This window comes from Dendropsophus ebraccatus, chromosome 3, assembly GCF_027789765.1.
Source record: "Dendropsophus ebraccatus isolate aDenEbr1 chromosome 3, aDenEbr1.pat, whole genome shotgun sequence".
NCBI lineage: Eukaryota > Metazoa > Chordata > Amphibia > Anura > Hylidae > Dendropsophus > Dendropsophus ebraccatus.
The window spans coordinates 177,971,851-177,995,677 of record NC_091456.1 but is presented as its reverse complement, the minus strand read 5'-3'; the positions used below and the strand labels follow the sequence as shown (position 1 = coordinate 177,995,677).

Here is a 23,827-nt window from a genome sequence, read left to right as displayed (position 1 = left end):
ACTACAAGGCTCAGTCATGTTGCCAGGATGCATAGTGATCATTATAAATGCTGACCAGGAAGCCTTTCAGGAGGCTTCAGGAAAGTAATGTCACTTGTGCGCTGCAATGCTGGGGGGAAGTAGCAGCCACTTGTGGCCAGAGGGATAATGCTGCCGCCCAGCCACAAGAGTGATTGACAGGGCCGGGGACCAATGGCTCCCAGCCCGGGCACTCACAGCACTGCACTTAACTGTATGCACTCCTGATTAGTAGCTTACACAGTAAGCACCAGGCGCACTTGCTCGGGTACTCGAACTAGCCCGGGCTGCCATGCAACTCATCCAGAACTTTAGAATCCGGATGTATATACGGCGCTCTCTGGAATTCTGGATGCCACCATGGGGTTCTATGGGGCATTTGTGCCGGAATTCCGGAAAAATATAGGACACGTCCAATATTTTCTGGAGTTCTATATTCTATATGCCCAATAGAAGCCGATGGGTCTTGAAATTTATCCGGATTTCATAACAAATCTGGATAAATTTTCTGGACGTGTGAAGTGGGCCCAAGAGTTGCTTATTGTGTTCATTCAGCAGCTCTATGCAAAAATAAAATAAAAAAGATTTAACTTTTACAATAAAGACTGTTATACTATGAAGGACTGCAATTCAGTAAACCTTATCATGGCTAGTAAACACCACCACCACACCAAGTGAGAATTGATCCTTTTTATTAGTGTATTCACATACTCGGCAAATGCAACACGCACAAAGCTTACGTCAAGTTCACAAGTTCTACCAATACGACAATCTACTGGTAAAACTAGTTCACAAATGTTAAATGCTTTGCCAGTCACGGTTCAATGGTTTGGCTTTCTGTTTAACATCAGCGTGATATTATATTTTTGGTTTTTGGGACTGCAATATATGCAGAACAGAAGAAGGGGGTTCTCAGGTGCGGTACTGAAGTCCCCATAACAGGGCATCGTATCAGAAGTCCCGTAACTGGACACAAGGCATTCTGGGCCAGCATCCACTTTGACGTCTGTAGGCGGAGCCCTCAACTTGTGTCCTATTGAGGGTGGGCCAGTATATCGCCACCTACCACGAGGCGTCATGGATCAGCCCAATGATAAAGCCTGAGTAACACTGGCCACCAGTTTGTTCTGAAAACCTAGGATTTCCACTAGAGGTACTCACAAAGTACACTAGTGTCACTGATACAGTCCAAGGTGATAGCGAGAGAAAGATAGAGAAGAAGGGCAAGTCTGACACTGTCACGTTTATAAAAGAATACAGACAGCTACAGAACAAGTACTGTATGTTTATAAGATGTACACTTAATTCTGAGTACCCTTTACTACACAACCTTTGACCCCCACCCGTCCCTATCCTTGCATGTCCATAACATAATTCTAAAAAGTTTTTTTTTTATAGGGTGCAAAATGTAGTGTCCAAGGGTTCAAAATAACATGCACTTAAAAATTAAAATCTTTGCCTGATTGGTCTGCACTGTGGGGGAATAAGAAAACTAAAAGAAAAAAATATGGGGGGGTAAAAAAAAAAAAAAAGTTGCAAACCTGTCCAAAGTAGTCGCTGATCGCTGTCCAAAAGCTGTGGAAAATATGATCTAAGGTCTATGCGGCTGTGGCGAGAAGACGAAATAAGGAAAATGAGCAAGCGGATGCAACATGATTAGGGCAACTTATAAAAATAAGCAAAAAGAAAAACAAAATTAAAAAAACATAAGCAAAAAAAAAAAAAAGATAATAAATGGAAAACTTAACCCATGTTTGGATTTTTTGGATAGAAGGAAAAAAAAAAACTAAAATAAAGCAGACAAACCCTAATTGGGATCTAAAAATGTATAACAGCAAAACAGATTAACTATACATGACAAATACGCAGGGGGGGAAGGGGGCTACTCATGTTATTGTTAAACCGTTCGGACACTTCCGCTATATGCCCAATAATACATTAAAAGTCCTTTTAAAATATAGCTTCCCGATAAGGAGTGACTCCACACTGCACTTTCTTCTATGGGATGATCAGAAAACAAGGTGCTTTCAAAGCTGATGGGACCTCAAGTGCTGCTTCTTGGTATTTTCTCTTTATATGATGGTAAATAGTTCATGGGGACCATACACAAATACTATGACAGACGAGCTGTATTGTAAAGTCTGTTGTCAGGACTTCAGGGGGGGTTAAAAACCCGTAGACTGTATGGAAAAAGAGAGAAAAAAAAAAAAAAGAGGGGTCCCCATTAGGACATGCTGGAGCAACGGACTGAAGGAGAACCCATCTGAGTCAACACTTTGTCCAACCATTGCAAAGGTCCATTCAGGTGAAGCTCAATCCAACAGGGAGTGCTTGTGACTGTCTGCCGCCTGGGAGAGAAACAAAATGAAGATGGATGGTGAGGACAAAGTGCGCAATCACACTACTACCAATATGTCTCACAGTAACCTGAATGGGTCTGAGAACCTGACTGCTCTGTGTCGGTGAAAAGAGACGGCCTCATAGAGCTACATTATGAGTCCGACTCATCACGGCTCATTCTCACGATTGGTCAGGGTTTGAGCACTCAGCCCAGACCGATCAAAAGGGTTTTTTTGTACTGACATTAACACTTTAATGATTGGCATTAGCTACACTGTTTACATAACCCACAATAAAGTCAAGGCTTCAGTTGTTTTTAATCTTCATGACCGCAAACAGGCCTGGAAGAACCATTAATCTCAACCTAGATGGGTGTCCTAGAGGTGAGACCTGCATCTAGGGGACAATTATGGCATTCTGTATTGATATGCAATGACTGTCCAGAAGGAAACAGACTTTTAATAATCCATTGTCACCTACGTCGCCCTATTCGGGAATTCTGAGCTATGAGATGGCTAAAAAACACTTCCATATGTCATATTTCAGCTTCTCAGGGTCAATGAAGAGGCAAGCTTAGTAAAACTTCTGGCGTCCGCCACATTACTGAGAGGTGACCTGCTGCATTTGACTAAGGGATGCATTGACACACTCCGTGAATATGGTCCATATGTGGAAGACCGTATTCACATCATCCCAGCATCATGTATCATAATGATGGGAGCTCCAAAACAGTTTAAATGTTCGCACTACCGTATTGGTACAGCCTGTGAGGCTGTATCAGTACAGTAGTACCAACATTTAAACAGTTGAAGAGCTGCTGGCATCATAATGCTACATGATGCTGGGAACTCCAAACTCTGTTCTGTTCCACACTGTCTGCATAAATGGACGTGCACTTAAAGTGTCACTGTTGTGAGATTTTTTTTTGCAGAAATCAATAGTACAGGCGATTTTAAGGAACTTTGTAATTGGGATTATTAGCCGAAAAATGCATTTTTATCATTAAAAAGCAATTTGAAGCTCTCCACCCTGTCTTCACTGTTTTCCTATGGAGAGAGCTAAACAAAAGACCAAAACAGGACAACAAAGAGTTAATCTACAAATCCCTCACCCTTTATCTCCTCTGACAGCACTGACCTCTCTGAGCTCTGATTACAACTGTCACCCAGCTCAGTGCCTGTAATCCTCTGTTATCTGTTTCTGCTGTCGGCTAACTCCCCCCTCCCCTCTCCCTAGACCAGACTGGGTACGTCTGATGCAACAAGTCACAATTTCCTGATTTTTTGCAGTGGATGGAAAAGAGGAGTGAGGGGGGGACCTGGGAAAAGGCTTTTTAAATGCAAATAATGGCATATTTGGCTAATAAACCCAATTACAAAGTTTCTTAAAATCACCTGGACTATTGATTTCTGCAAAAAAAAAAAATTATATATATATGACAGTGACTCTTTAAGGCCTTATTCTGTGCATTGTATGATAGTACACGTTCACCTACCTGTATTCGGCACCCCAGCCCTTTACAAAGCTCATTCTGATGGTGCACATTCTAGTTAACTGGTAAACTGCTTCAAAGCCCTGGTTCACAGACTGAGCAAGGAGGGCGGCAAACTCTTGGTTATTGAAAATCTTCAGGTTGCAGCCTAAGAGAAGAAATGAAGACCATGAACAACCCAGGTATAACCCATGGATGCATTAGTGACTCTATTCCTGAACTGTGTAAGGTAAATATGCTGTCAAAATAGGCCAATAATTGCCTTGTGTATTAGGTCCAGCCATCAGCTGAGGCTGTGTTCACACATGGCGTTTCTTTTGCGTTAAAGATGTTTTAGTGTGGCGATTTTGGCGCCAATTTGTAGCAAAAACACACCACTAATGCGTGTGAACACAGGCTTACCAACAAAGTAAACACCAATTCATTGGCTAACTGCATGATCTCCTTGTGTAAGTGTCCATTTACACAGAAAGATTATCTGTCAAAGATTTAAAGCCAAAGCCAGAAACACACTATAAACAGGGAACAGGTCATAAAGGAAAGCCTGAGATTTTTCCTCTTTTTAAATCTATTTCAGGCTTTGGCTTCAAATCTTTTGCAGATAATCTGTCAGATAATCTTTCTGTGTAAACCGACCCTAATAGAGAATGTGCATTTGACAAATAATAGGAGTAAAGGGCCATTCAAACAATCCAGCAATCATTCTGTGCAGCCATGTCTGCACCATTAACCAAACCACATAAAAGGATCGCTAAACAAGCAGAGATCTACATGATCGGCACCTGTCTTGGGCATCATTCTGCCTGTGTAACATGCTACCTCAGGAAAGGGGAACTGGGGGACCTCCAGCTGCAGCATAACTATGACTTCCATCATGCATGGACAGCCGAAACTTGCTCTGGCTGTCCAGTTGTAGTTTTAAAACAAATAGAAAGCCACAGGTGCCCCTGCCATGCCCAAGCTCTTGTATCCACTGTGTACTATGCAGATGGACCTACCTGGTGGTATTTTACACACTGTTGCAGGATGCCACCCATACCGCTGGTTACAATTAGGACTCTGGACAAAAATAGCACTATCACTTAGGCACTCTGCAAATACTTCTCCCCCAATGTAATACAACCGCACTCCTCTTCCTGTGAGAGCAGAGAACATTGTGGTTATAGGGTTAAAAAAAAAAAAAAAAAAAATTTAAAGTAAATCCATTCCTACACCTCTTGCTGATGACATTACCTATATGGCGCCGAGTCATCTCCACCGTGGCGTTACGATTCACGTTTGAAAGTAAACCTAAACAGAATCTCTCAGAATTCGATGGATCTGTAAAGCCGTCAACTGTGAGCGAAGGTTGTGATGCGTGAAACGTTTCCCCCACTCGCTGGTTTAGTTCATAATAGGCTATGGAGCACCAGAAAGCTGGCTCAGAGTAAGTGACGGGTTGCAAATCTGTAGGAGCCAAAAAAAAAAAAAAAAAATTGAGCAATCACAGCATATAGAAGCAAAGTGAGGTGAGCAATATACAAACTACCTGAGGGCACCATTTCATAGATCTAAGAATTGGGCCATAAGATACACAAACAAATCATTGGGAGCACCTGTGCACTTACACCTGAAGGCAAGAAAGTGACTGCCATAATTGTCTCCATAACCTTGTCAGATGGCAGATCCCAAAAACTGCAGGAAGCAGCAAGAGGGCTACTATTAGGATCCTTAAAGGGGTTATCCAGTGCTAAAATAACATGGCCACTTTTGCCCCACTCTTGTCTACAGATTGGGTGGGGTTTGAAACTCAGTTCCATTGAAGTAAATGGAGCTTAACTGCAAACCACACCTGACCTGGAGACGAGAGGGGGGAAAGTGGCTATGTTTTAGTAGCGCTGGATAACCCCTTTAAAAGGGGTTGTCCAGGACACAGGAGACTACTGTAGCCTTCTCCACCCCATCTCTTACTTCCTCTCAATCCAAAAGTATCTGTCAAAAGTATCCCTTCCGAGATATGGAGGAGTGAATCCTGATAATTGTGTCTTCGATGTTATGGTGGCACTGTGCAGCTTTTGGACGAACTATGCCTACATGTGACCATCGAGACTAAAGGTCATAGACTGGAATAAGGTGTCAGTGGTGACAGGGACCAGCCGTGATGGAAAATGATGGTAAACTACTTTGTTCAGAGAGATAAACCACAGCGAGTGTGCTCTCACCATGCCTTTCCCCTCCCCATAGAGGACAGAATTAGGAGACTGACTTTTTTATGTCTATTTTTCTAGGGCTGGATAATCCCTCTAAGCGATGACGATTTTTTTTTTTATTTTAAAGTGATGTAAAATGCAAGATGAACTGCATGGCCCAAAAGGGTTAGGCCCATGATAAGGAAATACTCTGCTGTCAGACTACATAGAAATGAGTAGGTTATTCACTGTGCAAACAGCCCAATCGCTAAAGGCCCTATTCCATGGAACGATTATCGTCCCGTGGAATAGAGTGCAACGATCAGCCGACATCGTTCATGTCGGCTGATCGTTGCCGTCGCTTGTTTTTCAACATGTTGAAAAACAAGCGACTGATATAGCAATGATCTGCTGCCGTCGCTCCATTGAATAGGAGCGTCGGCAGCAGACGCTGCTATATCCTATGGGCTGCCCGGACGATTAGTGATCACCCGGGCAGCCTCCCCGCCGCCCCCTCCCGCTCGCTGCCGCCGCTATTCAGCGCTGAGAGCGCTCGTTTGCTCCTCTTAACAACCCGTGTAATAGGCCCTTAAGTGTATGGAACTGTGTGTCAGACTTACCCAGATTATGATTGACTGGAGAAAGTGTACTAGGAGAAAGTTCAGCTGGAGAACCTATAGAGAAGGAAAAAAAAAAAAAAAAGCATAATGGGTGACTACCGCTGGTCACATAACATGGGCAGGCTTTGAGGTGATGCATGTTATTTAGTAGAAACTCCAAGTACATTTTTATATTGTAACAAGAATAAATCAAAGTTCTTTGCTGAAAACATTCACCCTCATTACTAAGCAAGTCAGCCACACAGCTGTGGGATCACAACATTTATTCAGGTATTGCTTTAGCACAGGGATGGGGAACCTTGGGCCCCCCAGCTGTTGCAAAACTACAATTCCCATCATGCCTGGACAGCCAAAGCTAAAGCTTTGGCTGTCCAGGCATGATGGGAATTGTAGTTTTGCTACAGTCAGAGGGCGAAAGGTTCCCCATCCCCGCCTAAGTACCACATTACAGTGGTTTGTGTATAGGAGCGATGCATTATGTCTAGGTATACAATCTCAGCTGCAGCGCAGGGACACAAGGTTATCTGTCTGCTGCAAACAGTCACCATATCTCTGCTGTATTTTATATTCTCTTTGCAGAAAATGGAACACGTCTTCCTCCTTAATCATGAATCTATACAAAGCACACTGGAGGTCTGGGTACCTGTGTCCATGCTTTGGTTAAGTTGCTGATCGCTTGTCTCGCCATCTTCGCTAATGTATCCCGGAGGTGGAGTTTCTGCAGTAACAAAATTATACAGGATTTAACACCAGAATACTCTATTTTTCGTGGCCTTAAAAGACCTGTAACATATTATATATATATATACACACACACATATATATATATATATATATATATATATATATATATATATATATATATATATATATATATATATATATATATATATAAATATAATTCCACAAAAAAAGCAAGCACTCAAACCACCATGTTGATCTTTTACCCCCACTATGGTAAAAATTTCAGTATATGTATTAACTAACTCTTTGGCTGGGTTCACACTGCGTTTTTGCAGTCCATTAAAAAAAAAAAAAAAAAAAAAAAATGGATGAAAAACAGGTTTATTTTTGTGCATCTGTTTTGATCGATTTTTCCATGGACTTTCATTATAAAAAAAAAAAGCCATTAAAAAAACAAAAAAAAAAACAAACAGATCAAATCACATCTGTTTAACGTACACAAAACGCTGCAATTTTTGTTTTGCTTCTTGTTTAGTGACAATACCAATATTTTTTCATAATTTTTCCCCCTTTTATTCTTACTATGGAACTTGGACATGCGATCCTTTGATTAGTTAAATCAGTGGCCCTCAAGTCACGGCTCTCCAGTCATTATAAAAACTACAACTCCTATCAAGTCCTAATCATTCGCTGCAGACCTATATAATAGTGTGAATGATCAGCCAACAAATAATCAAATGTCAGCTCACCGCACAATTCTGAACTTATAATGAACTTGTAATAATCTGCTGTCGGCTGCAAATCTACCAGTGTAATAGGTGATGTACTGTCGACAGAAGACTAAAGCTAACAATTGTTCATGCCGCTATGGCTGCATGATTATCCAGTTGTGTAACAGGCTCTGTCCCTCCTGATGCTCCAGGCAGACTGTCTCCTATTCATCAGCTGTTTGAAAACGGCCCATGGGCTGGATTGTTAAGGCACCTGTTCAATGTTCAGACAGGAGAAAATGTTCTAGGGGCATTCCTGATGATGAAGAGGGTGGGGAGGAGGGATGGAGGGGTGGTGCAAAGTTAGGGCACAGATACTCTAAGCCATGGCCGTTGGCCACGGGGCTGCAAGTTTAAAAGTTGTTTTTTAGGAAAATAACTGCATCACCTGCAGAACGGACCCCAGGACAGACCTTGGATTAAAAGCAGCTATCCGAAGGTACAAGTGGTTTGGAGGGAACAGATTGTGGGTACAGACTTGCTTTTAAGTGCTTTAGTCCCCATTAAACCCAATACCTCACAGACTGAATGACAAACAGATCATTGATCTCATGGAGACCGGCCAAAGAAAACACTGTCGGCTGCTGGTTAAATCGCTCAATGCAGTGAAAACCCGCAGACTTTTTTGCACATTGATGTTTCTCGGGGGCAATGCACTCAGGATGTCACTGTATTGAGCACTTTAACCAGCAGCTGACAGTGTCATCTTTGGCTGGTCTCCCTGAGATCAGCTGTTTGCTGTAATGGTCTACTAGGCATTGCTCCCACTAGCCAGAATCCTGCTCCACACTGATGAGGGGCAACACCCCGAAACAGCTGTCTGTGGAGGGTCACCTGATCATATCAGACTCGTAATTGAACTAGATATGGTGGTTTTGGTGGTCTCCATACAGGAGTCATCCCTTTGCTAGGGCCTTCCCTGGAGGGATATCTGGCTAGTCTTGTGTTTTCAAACTCGTAACAGAGACTATGCAGACGAGAAATGGTTATCTGGGCCCATCGAATAGCGCCAACACCAGGTGCAGGCAGAAAGCCCATATACAGTTTTTGTGACACGGATTGTATGGTGCTAACAAGCTCATGATCTCACCAGGTATATAGTTGCTCTGGGGCTCGATTCCTGCTGGAAAGTTAGTGTTCTCCGGAATGGAATGCGTGTAGTCATCAAGCGGAGGAAGTTCTGTTAATATCTCTGTGTGCCGTGGGACCAGAACAGGCGGTAAAACTACAAAAGGAGGAGAATACTCTGTTAGACGATACAGGGACAGAGCACCTTCTGTACACAGGAAGAATGGAACATTTATACCATCTGAAATCATTCCACTATCTTATGATATCCATAAAACATAAATCCACCAGCATTACATAGTAGTTTTATGATGGGAGAAATAAAGGGTTGGCATAATACACACATTTATGTCCATGAGGGTGATGGGTAAATGTGACTGCTGTCTAACGTGTATAAAAGGCATAATCCCGCAATATCAAAAATGTTATGAGCTCTAATTCAGTATAAATTGTGAGGCCTACTGAAAACAAATGACATGTATTCAGGAGTGTACAACTACGTGTGAGTGTAGGCCATGGGCACATTCATGTATACCATTTCAGAGGCGTCACATGATACAATGTAGTAAATGGGATTCTGAAAAACACTGCTAGGCTAAGATCCTGTGTTTTTTGGGGATTGCATGACTTTCATGGTCTTTAGGATCAGTTCAGACGTACAGACTCGCAGCGTAAATCTGGCTACGAGTCTGTCAGGTCCTGGCACTTCACTGTCACAACATACTGGCAGCGGTCGGAATGACCGCTGCGTGTATGTAATTCTGCCGGCCCCTTAACCCCTTCGGCTCCCGCTGCTGCCGCCACCCGCTGTGTCTGTATACATTACCTGTCCTCGCTGCACAGGGTCGTGGCATACTGCTCTCCCGCCAGGCCAATCAGTGTGTTGCCCAGCCCAAAGCAGGACCTGACAGACTCGCAGCCAGATTTACGCTGCGAGTCTGTAGGTCTGAACTGACCCAAAAAGTGCATGACTGAACAATCATTATAATGGCAAAAAAGGTGTGAACATGGACAAGTGTCACTGTCATTTACTTTTGTTTTGCAGAAATCAATAGTACAGACGATTTTAAGAAACTTTGTAATTGGGTTTATTAGCCGAAAAATGCATTTTTAGCATGAAAGAGCAGTTTGAAGCTCTCCCCCGTCTTCATGGTTTGCTATGGAGAGGGGAGGGGTGGAGGGAGATGAGGCACCAAAACAGGACAACAAAGAGTTAATTTATAGCCACATCACCCCGCTCTCTCTTCTGAAGTCAGTACTGACCTCTCTCTGACCTCTGAATACCGGCTTTCACACAGCTCCCACTGTGTAATCCTTTGTTCTCTGCTGGCAACTAATCTCCCTCCTCCCCCCTCCCTTCTCCATAGGTTACACAGGGCTCGACTGATGTAAAAAAGTGGAGATTTCCTGATAATGAGCAGTGAATGAGAGAGAGGAGGGAGGGGGGGAGGGACCTGGGGAAAGTCTTTCTGAATGCAGATAATGGCATATTTGCCTAATAAACCCAATTACAAACTTTCCTAAAATCACCTGGACTATTGATTTCTGCAAAAAATACTGTTATTTTTTATTTTATTTTTTGCAGAAATCAATAGTACAGGCGATTTTAAGGAACTTTGTAATTGGGTTTATTAGCCGAAAAATGCATTTTTATCATGAAAAAGCAATTTGAAGCTCTCCCCCCTGTCTTCACTGTTTTCCTATGGAGAGAGCTAAACAAAAGACCAAAACAGGACAACAAAGAGTTAATCTACAAATCCCTCACCCTTTATCTCCTCTGACAACACTGACCTCTCTGAGCTCTGATTACAACTGTCACCCAGCTCAGTGCCTGTAATCCTCTGTTATCTGTTTCTGCTGTCGGCTAACTCCCACCTCCCCTCTCCCTAGACCAGACTGGGTACGTCTGATGCAACAAGTCACAATTTCCTGATTTTTTGCAGTGGATGGAAAAGAGGAGGGAGGGGGGGGGACCTGGGAAAAGGCTTTTTAAATGCAGATAATAGCATATTTGGCTAATAAACCCAATTACAAAGTTTCTTAAAACCACCTGGACTATTGATTTCTGCAAAAAAAAAAAAAATAACTGACACTTTAAGAGGATTTTACTGTAAAATGTCTTTCTTGTAGTCTTCATTAGGGGACATTGATACCATGGATGCCTTGTCACACAATAAGAAAAATCGGGAAAAAAAAGGATTTTTTACTTACCGTAAAATGTCTCTCATAGACTTCATTGGCGGACAACACCCATGGTATCCGTGTCCCCCAATAGGATGCCCGAGAAAGGGGTATTCCAATTTGGGACACTTATAGCATATTTAAAGGGAAACTGACAGCATCTATACACATATATCCGTGCTGCCAATTTCTAGACGCCGATCACGGGAGCATATGTACCATAGGCAATTCTCTGTGATCCGGCTCCTTTGGTAAAAAGAATTTATATTCTGGGCTGACAGTGTCACAGAGATGCGTTCTGCCCCACTCTCCAGCCTGAAGATACAGCAGCTTTTTACTGAAGAAATCAGATCAGAGAGCATAGCCAAAAGGTATGCTTGTGAAGCTCCTCATCTGGAAACTGGCAGCATGGACATATGCAAGCCAAAAACAGCTGAAACCGATGGATAAGGTATGAAAGTTGCCTAAGTCCTATTGATTTCAATGGGAGTTATGCAAACAGCATACCTTTTCAGCCACAGATTAGATGGGACCGGTAAACACCAAATGGAAGCTGGTTAGAGATGATGCATTTGATTACCGGTTTCTGAAGTTGGATCCAATCCTAAAGAGTCCTGGAAAAAATGCACACGGCCTAAAGCTGTATCCATGTTTTCTAGGACTCCTTATCACTGCAGCCAACTTCTTCTTTCGGTGTCGGAGATTTTCTCATTTCTAGTGCTGGTCCCAAAAGTGAGACGACATCAAGGAAACACTTATGGCATATGATTGGTATATGCCATATGATTGGTATATGCCATAGGTGTCCCAGATGGATATTCGCTAAGACACGTCCTTTATGAATAGATACACTGCAGCCTTTCTGTTTCTGCACTAAAAACGCAAATGAAAATCTGCCCCAAATTATGTGGATCTATTGCAGATTATGCAAATGTTAAAAAAAAAAAACAAAAAAAAAAAACGCCTTTTGTGCCAAGAAGCACAATCTGCAAAAAAAGGTTCTTGCACAGTTCTTGCAGATATTGACTTTTCTACTGAAAAACCAAAGTATTTCCAGTTAGCATACTGTTAATTTAAAGGGATTATCCAGTCCTAGAAAAATATGGCCAGTCTCTTCCAGAAAAATCACTTCTCTTGTACTCAGGTTGGGTGTGGGGGTCCTGCAGCTCAGTTTCACCAAAGCAAATGGACATGAACTGTAATATCACACACCACCTGAGGACAAGGGTGGCGCTGTAATCACAAGAATGTAGGTGTTTTTTCCAATCCTGGATAACCCCTTTCATATTCCCACCACAGGTAAATATAGCTGGGTTGTTTTGTGTTTTTTTTTTTTTTTTTACACAACTTGGACAAGACTTACAAAAATCCCATTTACTTTTCTGGTACTGTGTGTATAGAACAACAGCTTGAAATAATTGACATGTCAATTATTTCCACGGCCGTATTAAACAATGGCCATTGTTCTCTACACTGTAAGAACAACAACTTGTTCTCTACACTGTAAGAACAACAGTTGTTGTTTGAACTGACTTCAATGCAACTTTTTTTTATGACAAGAACGGCCGTTGTTTCAATTGCTAACAATGGCCGTTCTTGTATAAAAAAATTTTTAAAAAAGTTGTGCGAATGCAGCTCTAGTTTGGCCATTCTCTTCAATTTCTCAATAAGAGCCAACCTCAGTATGACAGATGTGGAAAAAAAAAAAAAAAAAATGTAAAAATTGCTGTTTTTACATATGGTACAGAGATGGTTTTCAGTCAATTCTGGAAACATTTCACAGAAGCTGAGATGCTGAAAATAACCATAAAGCAAGTGAACCATTTACTTACCTGGAGTCTCCACCCTCTGATAGTGATAAGGGTTCACACAAACTTCGTCTTTCTTAAGATTAAAAGCATATTCACAATTTTCAATAGCCTTCAGCTCGTGATGACTATGGAGGTCTGGCCAACGCCAGAGTCGACAGTAAATAACATGTGGTAACCCCTTGCGGTGAGACACTTGAAGGCGGCCATCTAGAGACCTGGGCAAAGGAAAGATGGATATTAGGGAGAAAAAAAAAAAGAAAAGCTTTAATTTATTCCATGGCATTACAGGTGCAAACACTGAAGCAAGAGGAGAAGATGGAAGAATACGGCAGAGAGCGCACAGAGAAAGCAGGAGCTAGTTGAGCATTCACCGAGACGAAGAGGTACAGGGCTGTGGATGAATGTACCCGCCACTGACACATAGCACATACACCTGGCAAAAAGACAATTAGTTGAGAGGTAGAGAAATAAAAATGAAGGTACGCTCGAGAGACTGGAGCGGCTGAGTATACAACCAAGCGGAGAGAGAAGCTGCAGCAAAACGGATGCTAGATCATCATGCAAACACAAAGACAGCGATAGCAGCAGCGCTGGGAAAAAAAGAAAAGCAAAAAAACATAAGCAAAAGCTATAAAACGCCAGACACTGACATGTATCCTAATGTTTACAGGAGACTGCATATTGCACAGCAGAACCGTCCTGAAGAGAGAAGTCAGGAATGCACCTATAGCGCCCCCTATCTGTTCTATTCTGACGGTTACCTACACTCACAGAGAGGCCAACTGGTAGAGAAGCAGAAACTACTGGCCGCAAGATGCACTAAGGAGAGAAGCGTGGCAAAACAAAAGCATATACCCAATATAAAGCAGGTCCACTACCCAGCATCATTTATACAGAGAATAAAGCTACATAAATGTTTGAGTCACTTTTTATACACATTACTGATCCTGAGTTACAGCTTGTATTATACTCCAGAGCTGCACTCACTATTCTGCTGGTGGGGTCACTGTGTACATACATTACATTACTTATCCTGTACTGATCCTGAGTTACATCCTGTAATATACTCCAGAGCTGCACTCACTATTCTGCTGGTGGGGTCACTGTGTACATACATTACATTACTTATCCTGTACTGATCCTGAGTTACATCCTGTAATATACTCCAGAGCTGCACTCACTATTCTGCTGGTGGGGTCACTGTGTACATACATTACTTATCCTGTACTGATCCTGAGTTACATCCTGTATTATACTCCGGTGCTGCACTCACTATTCTGCTGGTGGGGTCACTGTGTACATACATTACTTATCCTGTACTGATCCTGAGTTACATCCTGTATTATACCCCAGAGCTGCACTGACTATTCTGCTGGTGGGGTCACTGTGTACATACATTACTTATCCTGTACTGATCCTGAGTTACATCCTGTATTATACTCCAGAGCTGCACTCACTATTCTGCTGGTGGGGTCACTGTGTACATACATTACATTACTTATCCTGTACTGATCCTGAGTTACATCATGTATTATACTCCAGAGCTGCACTCACTATTCTGCTGGTGAGGTCACTGTGTACATACATTACTTATCCTGTACTGATCCTGAGTTACATCCTGTATTATACTCCGGAGCTGCACTCACTCACTAAAATTTATCATACATATGTTTTAAAGTGACTGAAACCTTTAGGTAGTCTAAAGACGTTATCAGCAAAATGGTGTTTAAAGGAATTATCCAGCGCTACAAAAACATGGCCACTTTTCCCCCTCTCATCTCCAGTTCTGTGGTGTGGTTTGCAATTAAGCTCCATTTACCTCAATGGAACAGAGTTTTTAACCCCACCCAATCCGAAGACAAGAGAGGGGGGAAGTGGCCATGTTTTTGTAGCCCTGGATAACCCCTTTAATAGTGAACCTACCCTATATACTGCCCCCTCCCACTTGCTTTTGGCACAATAAGACCATGAAGACTAACTGCATATGTACGTACACAAATGCAGATGTAAATGGTTATGAAATGATCAAAAAAGAGACAAACAGAAAAAAATATATATTAAAAAAAAAAAAAAAGAAAAAAGAAAAAAAAAAAAAAAAGAACATAAACCAAGTAATATCTAGTATTGCTTGAAGCGTGGAACTTGCTCCTCAACCAATACAAAACAGCTGAGAAAAAGAACCGTGGAATGATGGGTTGAACAGTAAGCTCTATAGACTATACTTGGGGTCCGTTATACTGCAATACTCGAGATCGATGGGTTTAAAATGTACATGTGATCTATCACAGGGGAGGGATAGGTTAACGTTTGTGTCCACAAAAGTGACCGTTTCCGCTGTGGCCGACCAACACGTACACTCCAAAGTCAGATTTCGTTGGTCAAAACATCAGCTAATAAAACAAAGTTAAAAAAAAAAAAAAAAAAAAAACACAAAAAGGAAAAAGGAAAAAAATAAATAGATAAAACATCCAGAATGCATCTGTAAAGTGATTTGAGAAGAAGCAGCAGCATCCTGCGATACACGTCTAGAACCTCTCCCCCTCCCAGAGCTCTATGCGACAGAGTGGAAGATATTCACCTGGTTTGTTCAGAGAAGCTGTAAAGGGCTGTGGTATCCCACTGATCTATGGTATTTGGTGTACTCAGTCCCCAAATTTCAGAGCAAGTGCTGTGCAATAAATTGAAAAAAAAAACAAAAATTGATGTGAACAATGGAAGCATGGTTACTTGGATATACCATGAGGTCAAAACATGGAGAAAATGTACAGAACACTTCCTTCACATATAAAGATACAGAAGAATGGCATCGTTAGTGTAAAGGAAGGGGTTAAATAATGGAAGAAGTGATCGGAGGAGGTAAGCTATGACAATGTGGAAAGCTGAAGACAGAGGAGCGGAGACTGGATGGAGATCACAATGCAGCTTGGAAGACGGAGGATGGAGGACAACCCAACCCTTCAGTAAGTGAGTGAAATCATGACGTCAAGTAACAATGGGAACGGCACTAAGCGATTGATGGTCCAGCGGGAAGAACTGATTTATTGTCTATAGATCAGCAGCTAATACAACGTTATATAACACTAGAATACTATAACATATAATCACACAGTAGTTTGTGGCTATATACAGGATTACAGAGCACGACATTGTTACAGCAGTTGTAGCATCATTTCCAAGCCAAAATGTTGGATGCATTGCATGATGGACAGCACCTGCCAGACCCCGCTCATGTATGGAGCAGAGCCTTAGGAATGAGAGCTGTAGTAGTCAGTACCACGTGTGAATACCGGACACGTTTTAGGGGTTGGACTATCCCTGTGCCACTCCGTTCAAATGGGAGATTGGGGAGTCCCATTCACTATATGTAAGGCTTTCCCAGCTGCCGGACAACCAGTTATCAGACTCTTATCTCCTCGGTATATGTATCTATGGTGGTAAAATCCCTTTAAAGGGGCGATAACTGGCCTGTGTAAAAGGGATAGCGATCTGCTGAGGATTTTGCCACATTAGTCATCATAATCAGCCGCATAACTTCCTGTCTATAGAAGACGATTTCCCTAACATCTGATGTTTTTTACCCACCACCACATGAGAAAAAAAAGGCGAATTTTAATAACTGAAAATACAAAAATGAAAAGGTCTGTTTTCTGACCATAATAATATATATATATATATATATTATATATATATATATATATATATATATATATATATATATATATATATATATATATATATATATATATATATATATATATTATATATATTTAAAAATATATAATAGTATTAAGATGCTCTTGGTGCACATTCACATTACTTTTATGGTAAATATATAATTTCCCATAAAAGTAATGTGAATGTGCACCAAGAGCATCTTAATACTAAGTATTAAAAGTAATAACTTAGTTAAAAAAAATTTAACTAAAAAAAAATCCCTTTTTTCAGCAGTAAAATTCTATTTAAAGTACAGTAGTAGTGCAGTCAGTGCACCACCATCTCCCATCCTGTACTGTATAAGATTGCTGGAGTACATATACAGTACAGTAGTAGTACAGTCAGTGCACCACCATCTCCCATCCTGTACTGTATAAGACTGCTGGAGTACATATACAGTACAGTAGTAGTACAGTCAGTGCACCACCATCTCCCATCCTGTACTGTATAAGACTGCTGGAGTGTATATACAGTACAGTAGTAGTACAGTCAGTGCACCACCATCTCCCATCCTGTACTGTATAAGACTGCTGGAGTGCATATACAGTACAGTAGTAGTACAGTCAGTGCACCACCATCTCCCATCCTGTACAGTACTGTATAAGACTGCTGGAGTGTATATACAGTACAGTAGTAGTACAGTCAGTGCACCACCATCTCCCATCCTGTACTGTATAAGACTGCTGGAGTGTATATACAGTACAGTAGTAGTACAGTCAGTGCACCACCATCTCCCATCCTGTACTGTATAAGACTGCTGGAGTGCATATACAGTACAGTAGTAGTACAGTCAGTGCACCACCATCTCCCATCCTGTACTGTATAAGACTGCTGGAGTACATATACAGTACAGTAGTAGTACAGTCAGTGCACCACCATCTCCCATCTGTTACAGTGTTGGGGTGGGGGGGTGGGGATTCTATACAGTACAGTTCATTACAGTGCTGCTCTGTAATGTCCTGCAGGGATTATACTGAGCACTTTACAACGTAATATATGAGTATTGTAAGTAATTATTGGTGGGAAACACATTTACATTATTTTGCTATAGGAAAACACTGCTCAGTTCTCAGACTGCCTTTCTGAACCAATTAAGTTTGATAACAGATGTATCACTGTATTATGATAGTGTATTTTCAGAGATTGGCACTTTCTATAGTTACTAGGAGGTAGCACTGTATACAACCGTAGTACTGTGATATAGCAGATTACTATTTTTTTTAAATACTGACATCTAACAATATTAAACTAGTGCAGCCACTGCAGTCAGAGGTATTGCTGACCTAGTGTCACCTGGGAAGGAGATGGGGCTAATTGTCATACATGTAGTGTACCCATTCTCATCATCACTTACATCAGTCCCTGCCCCGACAAGGCTCACAATCTCAAAAGCATACATAAATACTAAAGAAAATTTCATAGGAAACCAAATCTGTAGCTTATGGAGTGTGGGAGGTGACCAGGATACTTGGCAAGAACATACACACTCCGTACACGTTATCTACCCACTGTATACATTGCGGTGTGAGATGATCACTACTGGGGAGGGTGTGCCTGATAGGCATAGTCCAGATGGACTCTATGTTGATCTCCAACTTGTGGTTAGCTGTTGCAAAACTAGATCTCCCATCATGCCCTGTAGTTTTGCCACAGGCTTGAGATCAATGCTCTGATGCACGGGTGCCAAACTCACCGCCAAACTACATTTCCCATGATGCGTTTGGCCATCACGGCATGAAGGAAATTGTAGTACTGCAACAGCTGGAGGGCTATGAATCTGACACCCCTGCTCTAACGCATAGAAAGTCCAACTCCTGTGCCAGACGGCCTGCTACTTCCTGCAGTACATACACTGGCGTATACTACATTAACATCCAAAAGAAGAAAGCAATGAACAACCAAAGTGCACAGGCCACCTATATAAAAACTAGTTGCACCATAGCTCCATACCATCTCCCTAGTCATAGGAACAATAAAAAATAAAAAATAAAAAACAGGAAGTGCATCCATCCACAAGCCAAAGTTTGAGCAATCTGCTCTTCCTTTCACTTGTTGTTTCCTCCAATACAAACTGGATGTCTCCTAAGCTCTGATGCTATGAGTAAGAACTGTGTCATCCTGATCCTGGACGACGTGAGCGGCTCCTTCTGATGTCAGTGTCTGTAATCTGAACAAACTCCAAGGTCTGGAGTGTGGACCGGCGAGTCTTTGCTGCTCCCAATAAGCTTCTTTTCAAGTGATGAACAATATCCGGCGGCTCGGATTAAATATGATGCATTGTACATAGACCACACGCACGTTGTATTCAGTAAGTAAAAGGAGGTAAAAGGAGACTATTACAGTGCGTGATGCCTACACACGCCGACCTACTTCTTTTGTCTTTGGATATAAAGTACATGAGGTCATCTCATCCAGTAATAATGGAGGACACGTAGGATGCGGTGCAGGCACGCTGAGTACATATTGTGCCGTCATGTAGAGAGCACTTATTGCGGAAGCCGTAACAAGATGAAGGCCAATGGTGGCAAGTGTTTAAAAAGGGGTTATCCAGGAGAATAGAAACGCAGCAATGGCACCTCTCTCATCTTTAGTCTGTGTGTGGTATTGCAGCCCAGTTCCAATAAAGTGAGCGGAGTGCTTAGTGGACTATTACACTGAATGATAATCGGCCCTATCTGAACGATTATCGTTCCGTGTAATAAACACAACCATCAGCCGATGATCCCGCACGCTACAGCTTCAGAGCGGCCTGTCTGAGCTGACAGACCTCTCAGCCAATCATAGGCCAGGACCGGGGCAGCCAGTGACTGGCTCAGCAGCCTGTCAGCTGAGACAGGACGCTCTGAAGCGGCAGCGTGCGGGACCCGGGGAGAAGCGGACCACAAGAGGAGCCCTGCAGCATGGACAGGTAATGTACGACGGTTAAGCAAGGGTTGCAAGGACATCGGTAACGGTGTCCCTGCAGCCCTTGTTAAACGATTATCGGGCCGTGTAATAGGCCCAGTAAACGCGTGCCGATCTAGCAGATTGGCGCTCGTTTACAGTTATTATTGGGCCCCCATCGGCCCGTGTAATACTACCCTTAGTGTGTTCTCTCCTGGCTCTGACAGATTCATGATAAAAGTCTATAGGGCGGTCCAGGTCTCAAACCAAAGAGGTGCAAAGTTTCCGCACTCATTCTCATGATGCGTTGAGGTCAGAATGCTCAAACACCAACCAATAAAAACCTTTCAAAGAATAACAACCAATCACAGCTCAGCTTATTTATGATTTGTTGCTTCAAGAATCTTTTTTTTTTTTAAATTGAACTTGATTGGTCGACCGTCCATCTTTGGGGCAGTCTGCAGTGGAGAGTTCTATGGCCGGCTCAGATAGATCGTAGATGACGTCTCCTCCGCTGAGCTCACTGGTCACGTATAAATGAAGAGCCCGTGTTTTGGGGACGGGAGGCCGGAGCAGACGAAACAGCCGGTGATAAGGTAACTTAGCCCTGGAACTTTATGATACTTTCTGTGGTTTCTACATTGCTGCAGTGGAGCTGACCTCTGGTATTTTTATCAAATATTTGAGAGGCCGCAAAGCAAACAAAGATAATTTAATAGACGCGATTACGAAATGTAGGACGCATGGGGAGACAGTCAACACACACTGCAATTTATAGGAGACCAGCCAAAGTCAATTACACTAACAACGTGGAATTATATTTATATCAGATTATCCTGAGCGGAGAGATCAGTCCAGAGGCTCCGACGCTTCATCCATCACCCAGCCACGAGTGGACCCACTAAGCTATAAAGAGAGGACTGCTCCCCGATAATAAACACTAAACGTCCCCCATCAACCATAGGAAAGAAAACTGTATACTACACTGTGTCGCCACATTCACGAATGCTTCAGGATTTCTACATGACTGTTCGCTTCATACATGGATCTAGGGTAGTTATGCCCTATCCAAAGTAGGCACAGGATAAGGAAAATAGAAATCCATGCTGAACATAGCTGTGGCCCTATGAACCCCCAAAGAGAGGCAAAGGCATCTTTCCACTCTCTTTATAGGCTCCATAGAGAATGACAGGAGTAGCAGCTCACAGCTCTAGTCAATGGTGATTCTGAGGCGCCCTTTTTGAAGATCATGAGGCCCCCTAGTGGTCAAAGGCCCCACAATCTCTTAGTTATGCCTTATCCTGTTCATACTGTAGATGCGGCATAACTACCCCAGGTTTTAAAGGGGTTATCCAGCGCTACAAAAACATGGCTACTTTCCCCCTGCTGTTGTCTCCAGATTGGGTGGGGTTTTGAAACTCCATTCCATTGCAGTAAATGGAGCTGACTGCAAACTGCACCTGAACTGGAGACAACAGTAGCGCTGGATAACCCCTTTAAGCATCTATTTCACTCCTAGATCCAGGCACCTTTAGCTATACTGTAGCTTTAAATGGGTTATGCAGCGAAAATCTTTTTCTTTTAAATCAAGTGGTGTCAGAAAGTTATATAGATTTGTCAATTGTTTCTATTAAAAAATCTCAGGTCTTCCCATACTTATTAGCTGCTGTATGTCCTGCAGGAAATATATTTTTTAATGATTTTTAATAGAAGTAAATGACAAATCCATATAACTTTGACACCAGTTGATTTGAAAGAAGAAAAAAAAGATTTTTGCTGGACAACCCGCTTAAACAAAAAAAATCCCCCGACTGCTACAGATTTTATAACAGTGATATCACTGCCGAGCCACTGAATTACAATCAATTGTATGTCAAAAATCAATGCCAAAAGGAAAGCAAATTACACATACAAACACACAAAAAATTATATATATATATATATATATATATATATATATATATATATATATATATATATATATATATTTTTTTTTTTATTATATATATATATATATAATATATATATATTTATTATACACACACACACACACACACATAACTCCAGTACAACAGACAACCCCCCTCATGCTACACCAATACTAATTATAATTCGCCAGGACACGCACACATATTCCGGAACTTATCGATACAACATTGAGCATATCTGCGCAGCCTGCCATGATGCAGAACAAACAGCAAACTATATGTTGACACAACCTATAGTACAGAGCCAACACAGCTGGATAGTCGTGCTGCTAATGCATGCGACATGTACACACTGCAAAAGGTCAGACACCAAAACAGCTAAGATAGATGAAACATGATTATATAGAATATTAGTACATATCTGTGGGGTAACGCCTATTTTCCCCTATCTCCTCCATGCAGATACATGTTGGGCCCTGCCATGTCTTGCTTCTCAATTAAGCAAGTGTAATAGGCCGCCGCCAGACTATTCTGTCATCTTTGCGGTTTGAAAACTCTGCATGGCCGATCTATCTTTCCTACCATAGACATTTGCTGTAAGGTGGAAGGGATGACCCCCCCCCCCCCCAGTTAAATTAGATGGACGTCCCTGTTGATATTGGCAGATTTGGCCAAATATCATTTGTTATATGTATGGGCCCCTTTATCACCAGCCTTAGGTGCAAATCTGAAAATGACTGAAAACAGGCAACAAGATAGACATTATAAGTATTACTGGAAAATATTGCAGCAAGAAGTGTGAGCATTTCCAAATATCATGTGCCATGTGTATAATATAACCTATTCATATAAAACTGTGGTGTCATCTATAGACAGCAATGAGAATGGCGTATAACTCAAGGACACCTTGCCACCAATAGCGTGAGAACATATTAGGAGCTCTCCTATGTGTAGAAAGGTATAGGTTAAAATGTGTTAGTCCTGTATAAAGAAGAGCACTACTTCTGTCCCATGCACACAGGGTGTCTCACGTTATAAAAAGCGATTGTGCCCTGAAGACCTAAACTGTTCAGCAGAAACTATTTGGAAGCCATTTACTGTATCAGAGTTCAGTCTTCACGCTACTGTACTGACACAGCTGTATCTGTACAGTAGCGAGGAGATTTAAGAGGTTCGGAGCTCCTGGCCTCATAAAAGATGATGGTGCTCCAGTCCGTATTTATGGAGTGTGGAAATGCAGCCTTAGTGGATACCCCTATGACATAGGCCTTCTGGACGTGGCGGGGTTGTGTAAGGGAAGGAATATTAAGTACAATGACAGAATGTGAGATTTGTGTCTCTATTACAGTATATGGAAAAGAATGAACAGAAACTCTTCACTGTCCAAGTTAAATAGAAAGATCACTAAGAGCCATGGAGAAGGAGAAATGAGCCCTCCCAGCAAGATGAACAGAAGAGGATTACCCTAAACCATGGGTCTCCAAACTGCAGCCCTCCAGCTGTTGCAATACTATATTTCACATTATGCCTGGAGTGCCAAATCCAAAGCTTTAGCTGTCCGGGCATCATGGGAATTGTGGTTTTGCAAAAGCTGGAGGGCCGCAGTTTGGAGACCCATGCCCTAAAATTTGGGAGTTCTTAAAATTACACTGAAGTGTTGACCAAGGAAATATTGCCAAGGTTTATGATCGACCCCTTTATAGGTCAACTGGGTTCTGCCTGGACTAAACTGAAGCTACTAGACACAGAAATGCTGCGGAGAGCATCAGGTGCCCTTAGCTGCATGTAAGAAAACATCCGCTTTATAGGATATATCAAGGAAATGCTCAATTTTAGTCTTACATGGAATTAACAGCGGTGGCATTAGCCAGGACCACCACACTAACATGGAAGGTGGCACTACCTGGGCCGACCACACTAACATGGAAGGTGGCTCTACCTGGGCCGACCACACTGACATGGAAGGTGGCACTACCTGGGCCGACCACACTGACATGGAAGGTGGCACTACCTGGGCCGACCACACTGACATGGAAGGTGGCACTACCTGGGCCGACCACTCTGACATGGAAGGTGGCACTACATTGGACAACCAGACTGACCATGGGGAAAGCACTACCATGGCCTACTACACTGACAGGGGAAGGCGG

The 23,827-nt window shown here is 42.2% G+C and overlaps 1 protein-coding gene across 2 annotated transcripts in view; it reads right to left on the bottom strand.

Annotated features, from left to right (window-relative positions):
• Positions 1–693: 693 nt before the first annotated feature.
• Positions 694–23,827, bottom strand: part of SMAD2 (SMAD family member 2) — a 41,120-nt gene continuing 17,986 nt past the window's right edge. Inside the window, exons 3-11 of one of the 2 annotated variants that reach the window (XM_069963219.1) lie at positions 15,731–15,820; positions 13,174–13,367; positions 9,183–9,317; positions 7,282–7,356; positions 6,639–6,692; positions 5,084–5,296; positions 4,849–4,986; positions 3,854–3,998; positions 694–2,366 (exon numbers count right to left, since the gene is read on the bottom strand). In XM_069963219.1, the coding sequence (XP_069819320.1) occupies positions 2,243–2,366; positions 3,854–3,998; positions 4,849–4,986; positions 5,084–5,296; positions 6,639–6,692; positions 7,282–7,356; positions 9,183–9,317; positions 13,174–13,367; positions 15,731–15,820 (1,168 nt within the window). In that variant the 3' untranslated portion in view covers positions 694–2,242. The remainder of the gene's footprint in view (positions 2,367–3,853; positions 3,999–4,848; positions 4,987–5,083; positions 5,297–6,638; positions 6,693–7,281; positions 7,357–9,182; positions 9,318–13,173; positions 13,368–15,730; positions 15,821–23,827) is intronic. The other variant, XM_069963220.1, reaches the window with a different exon arrangement.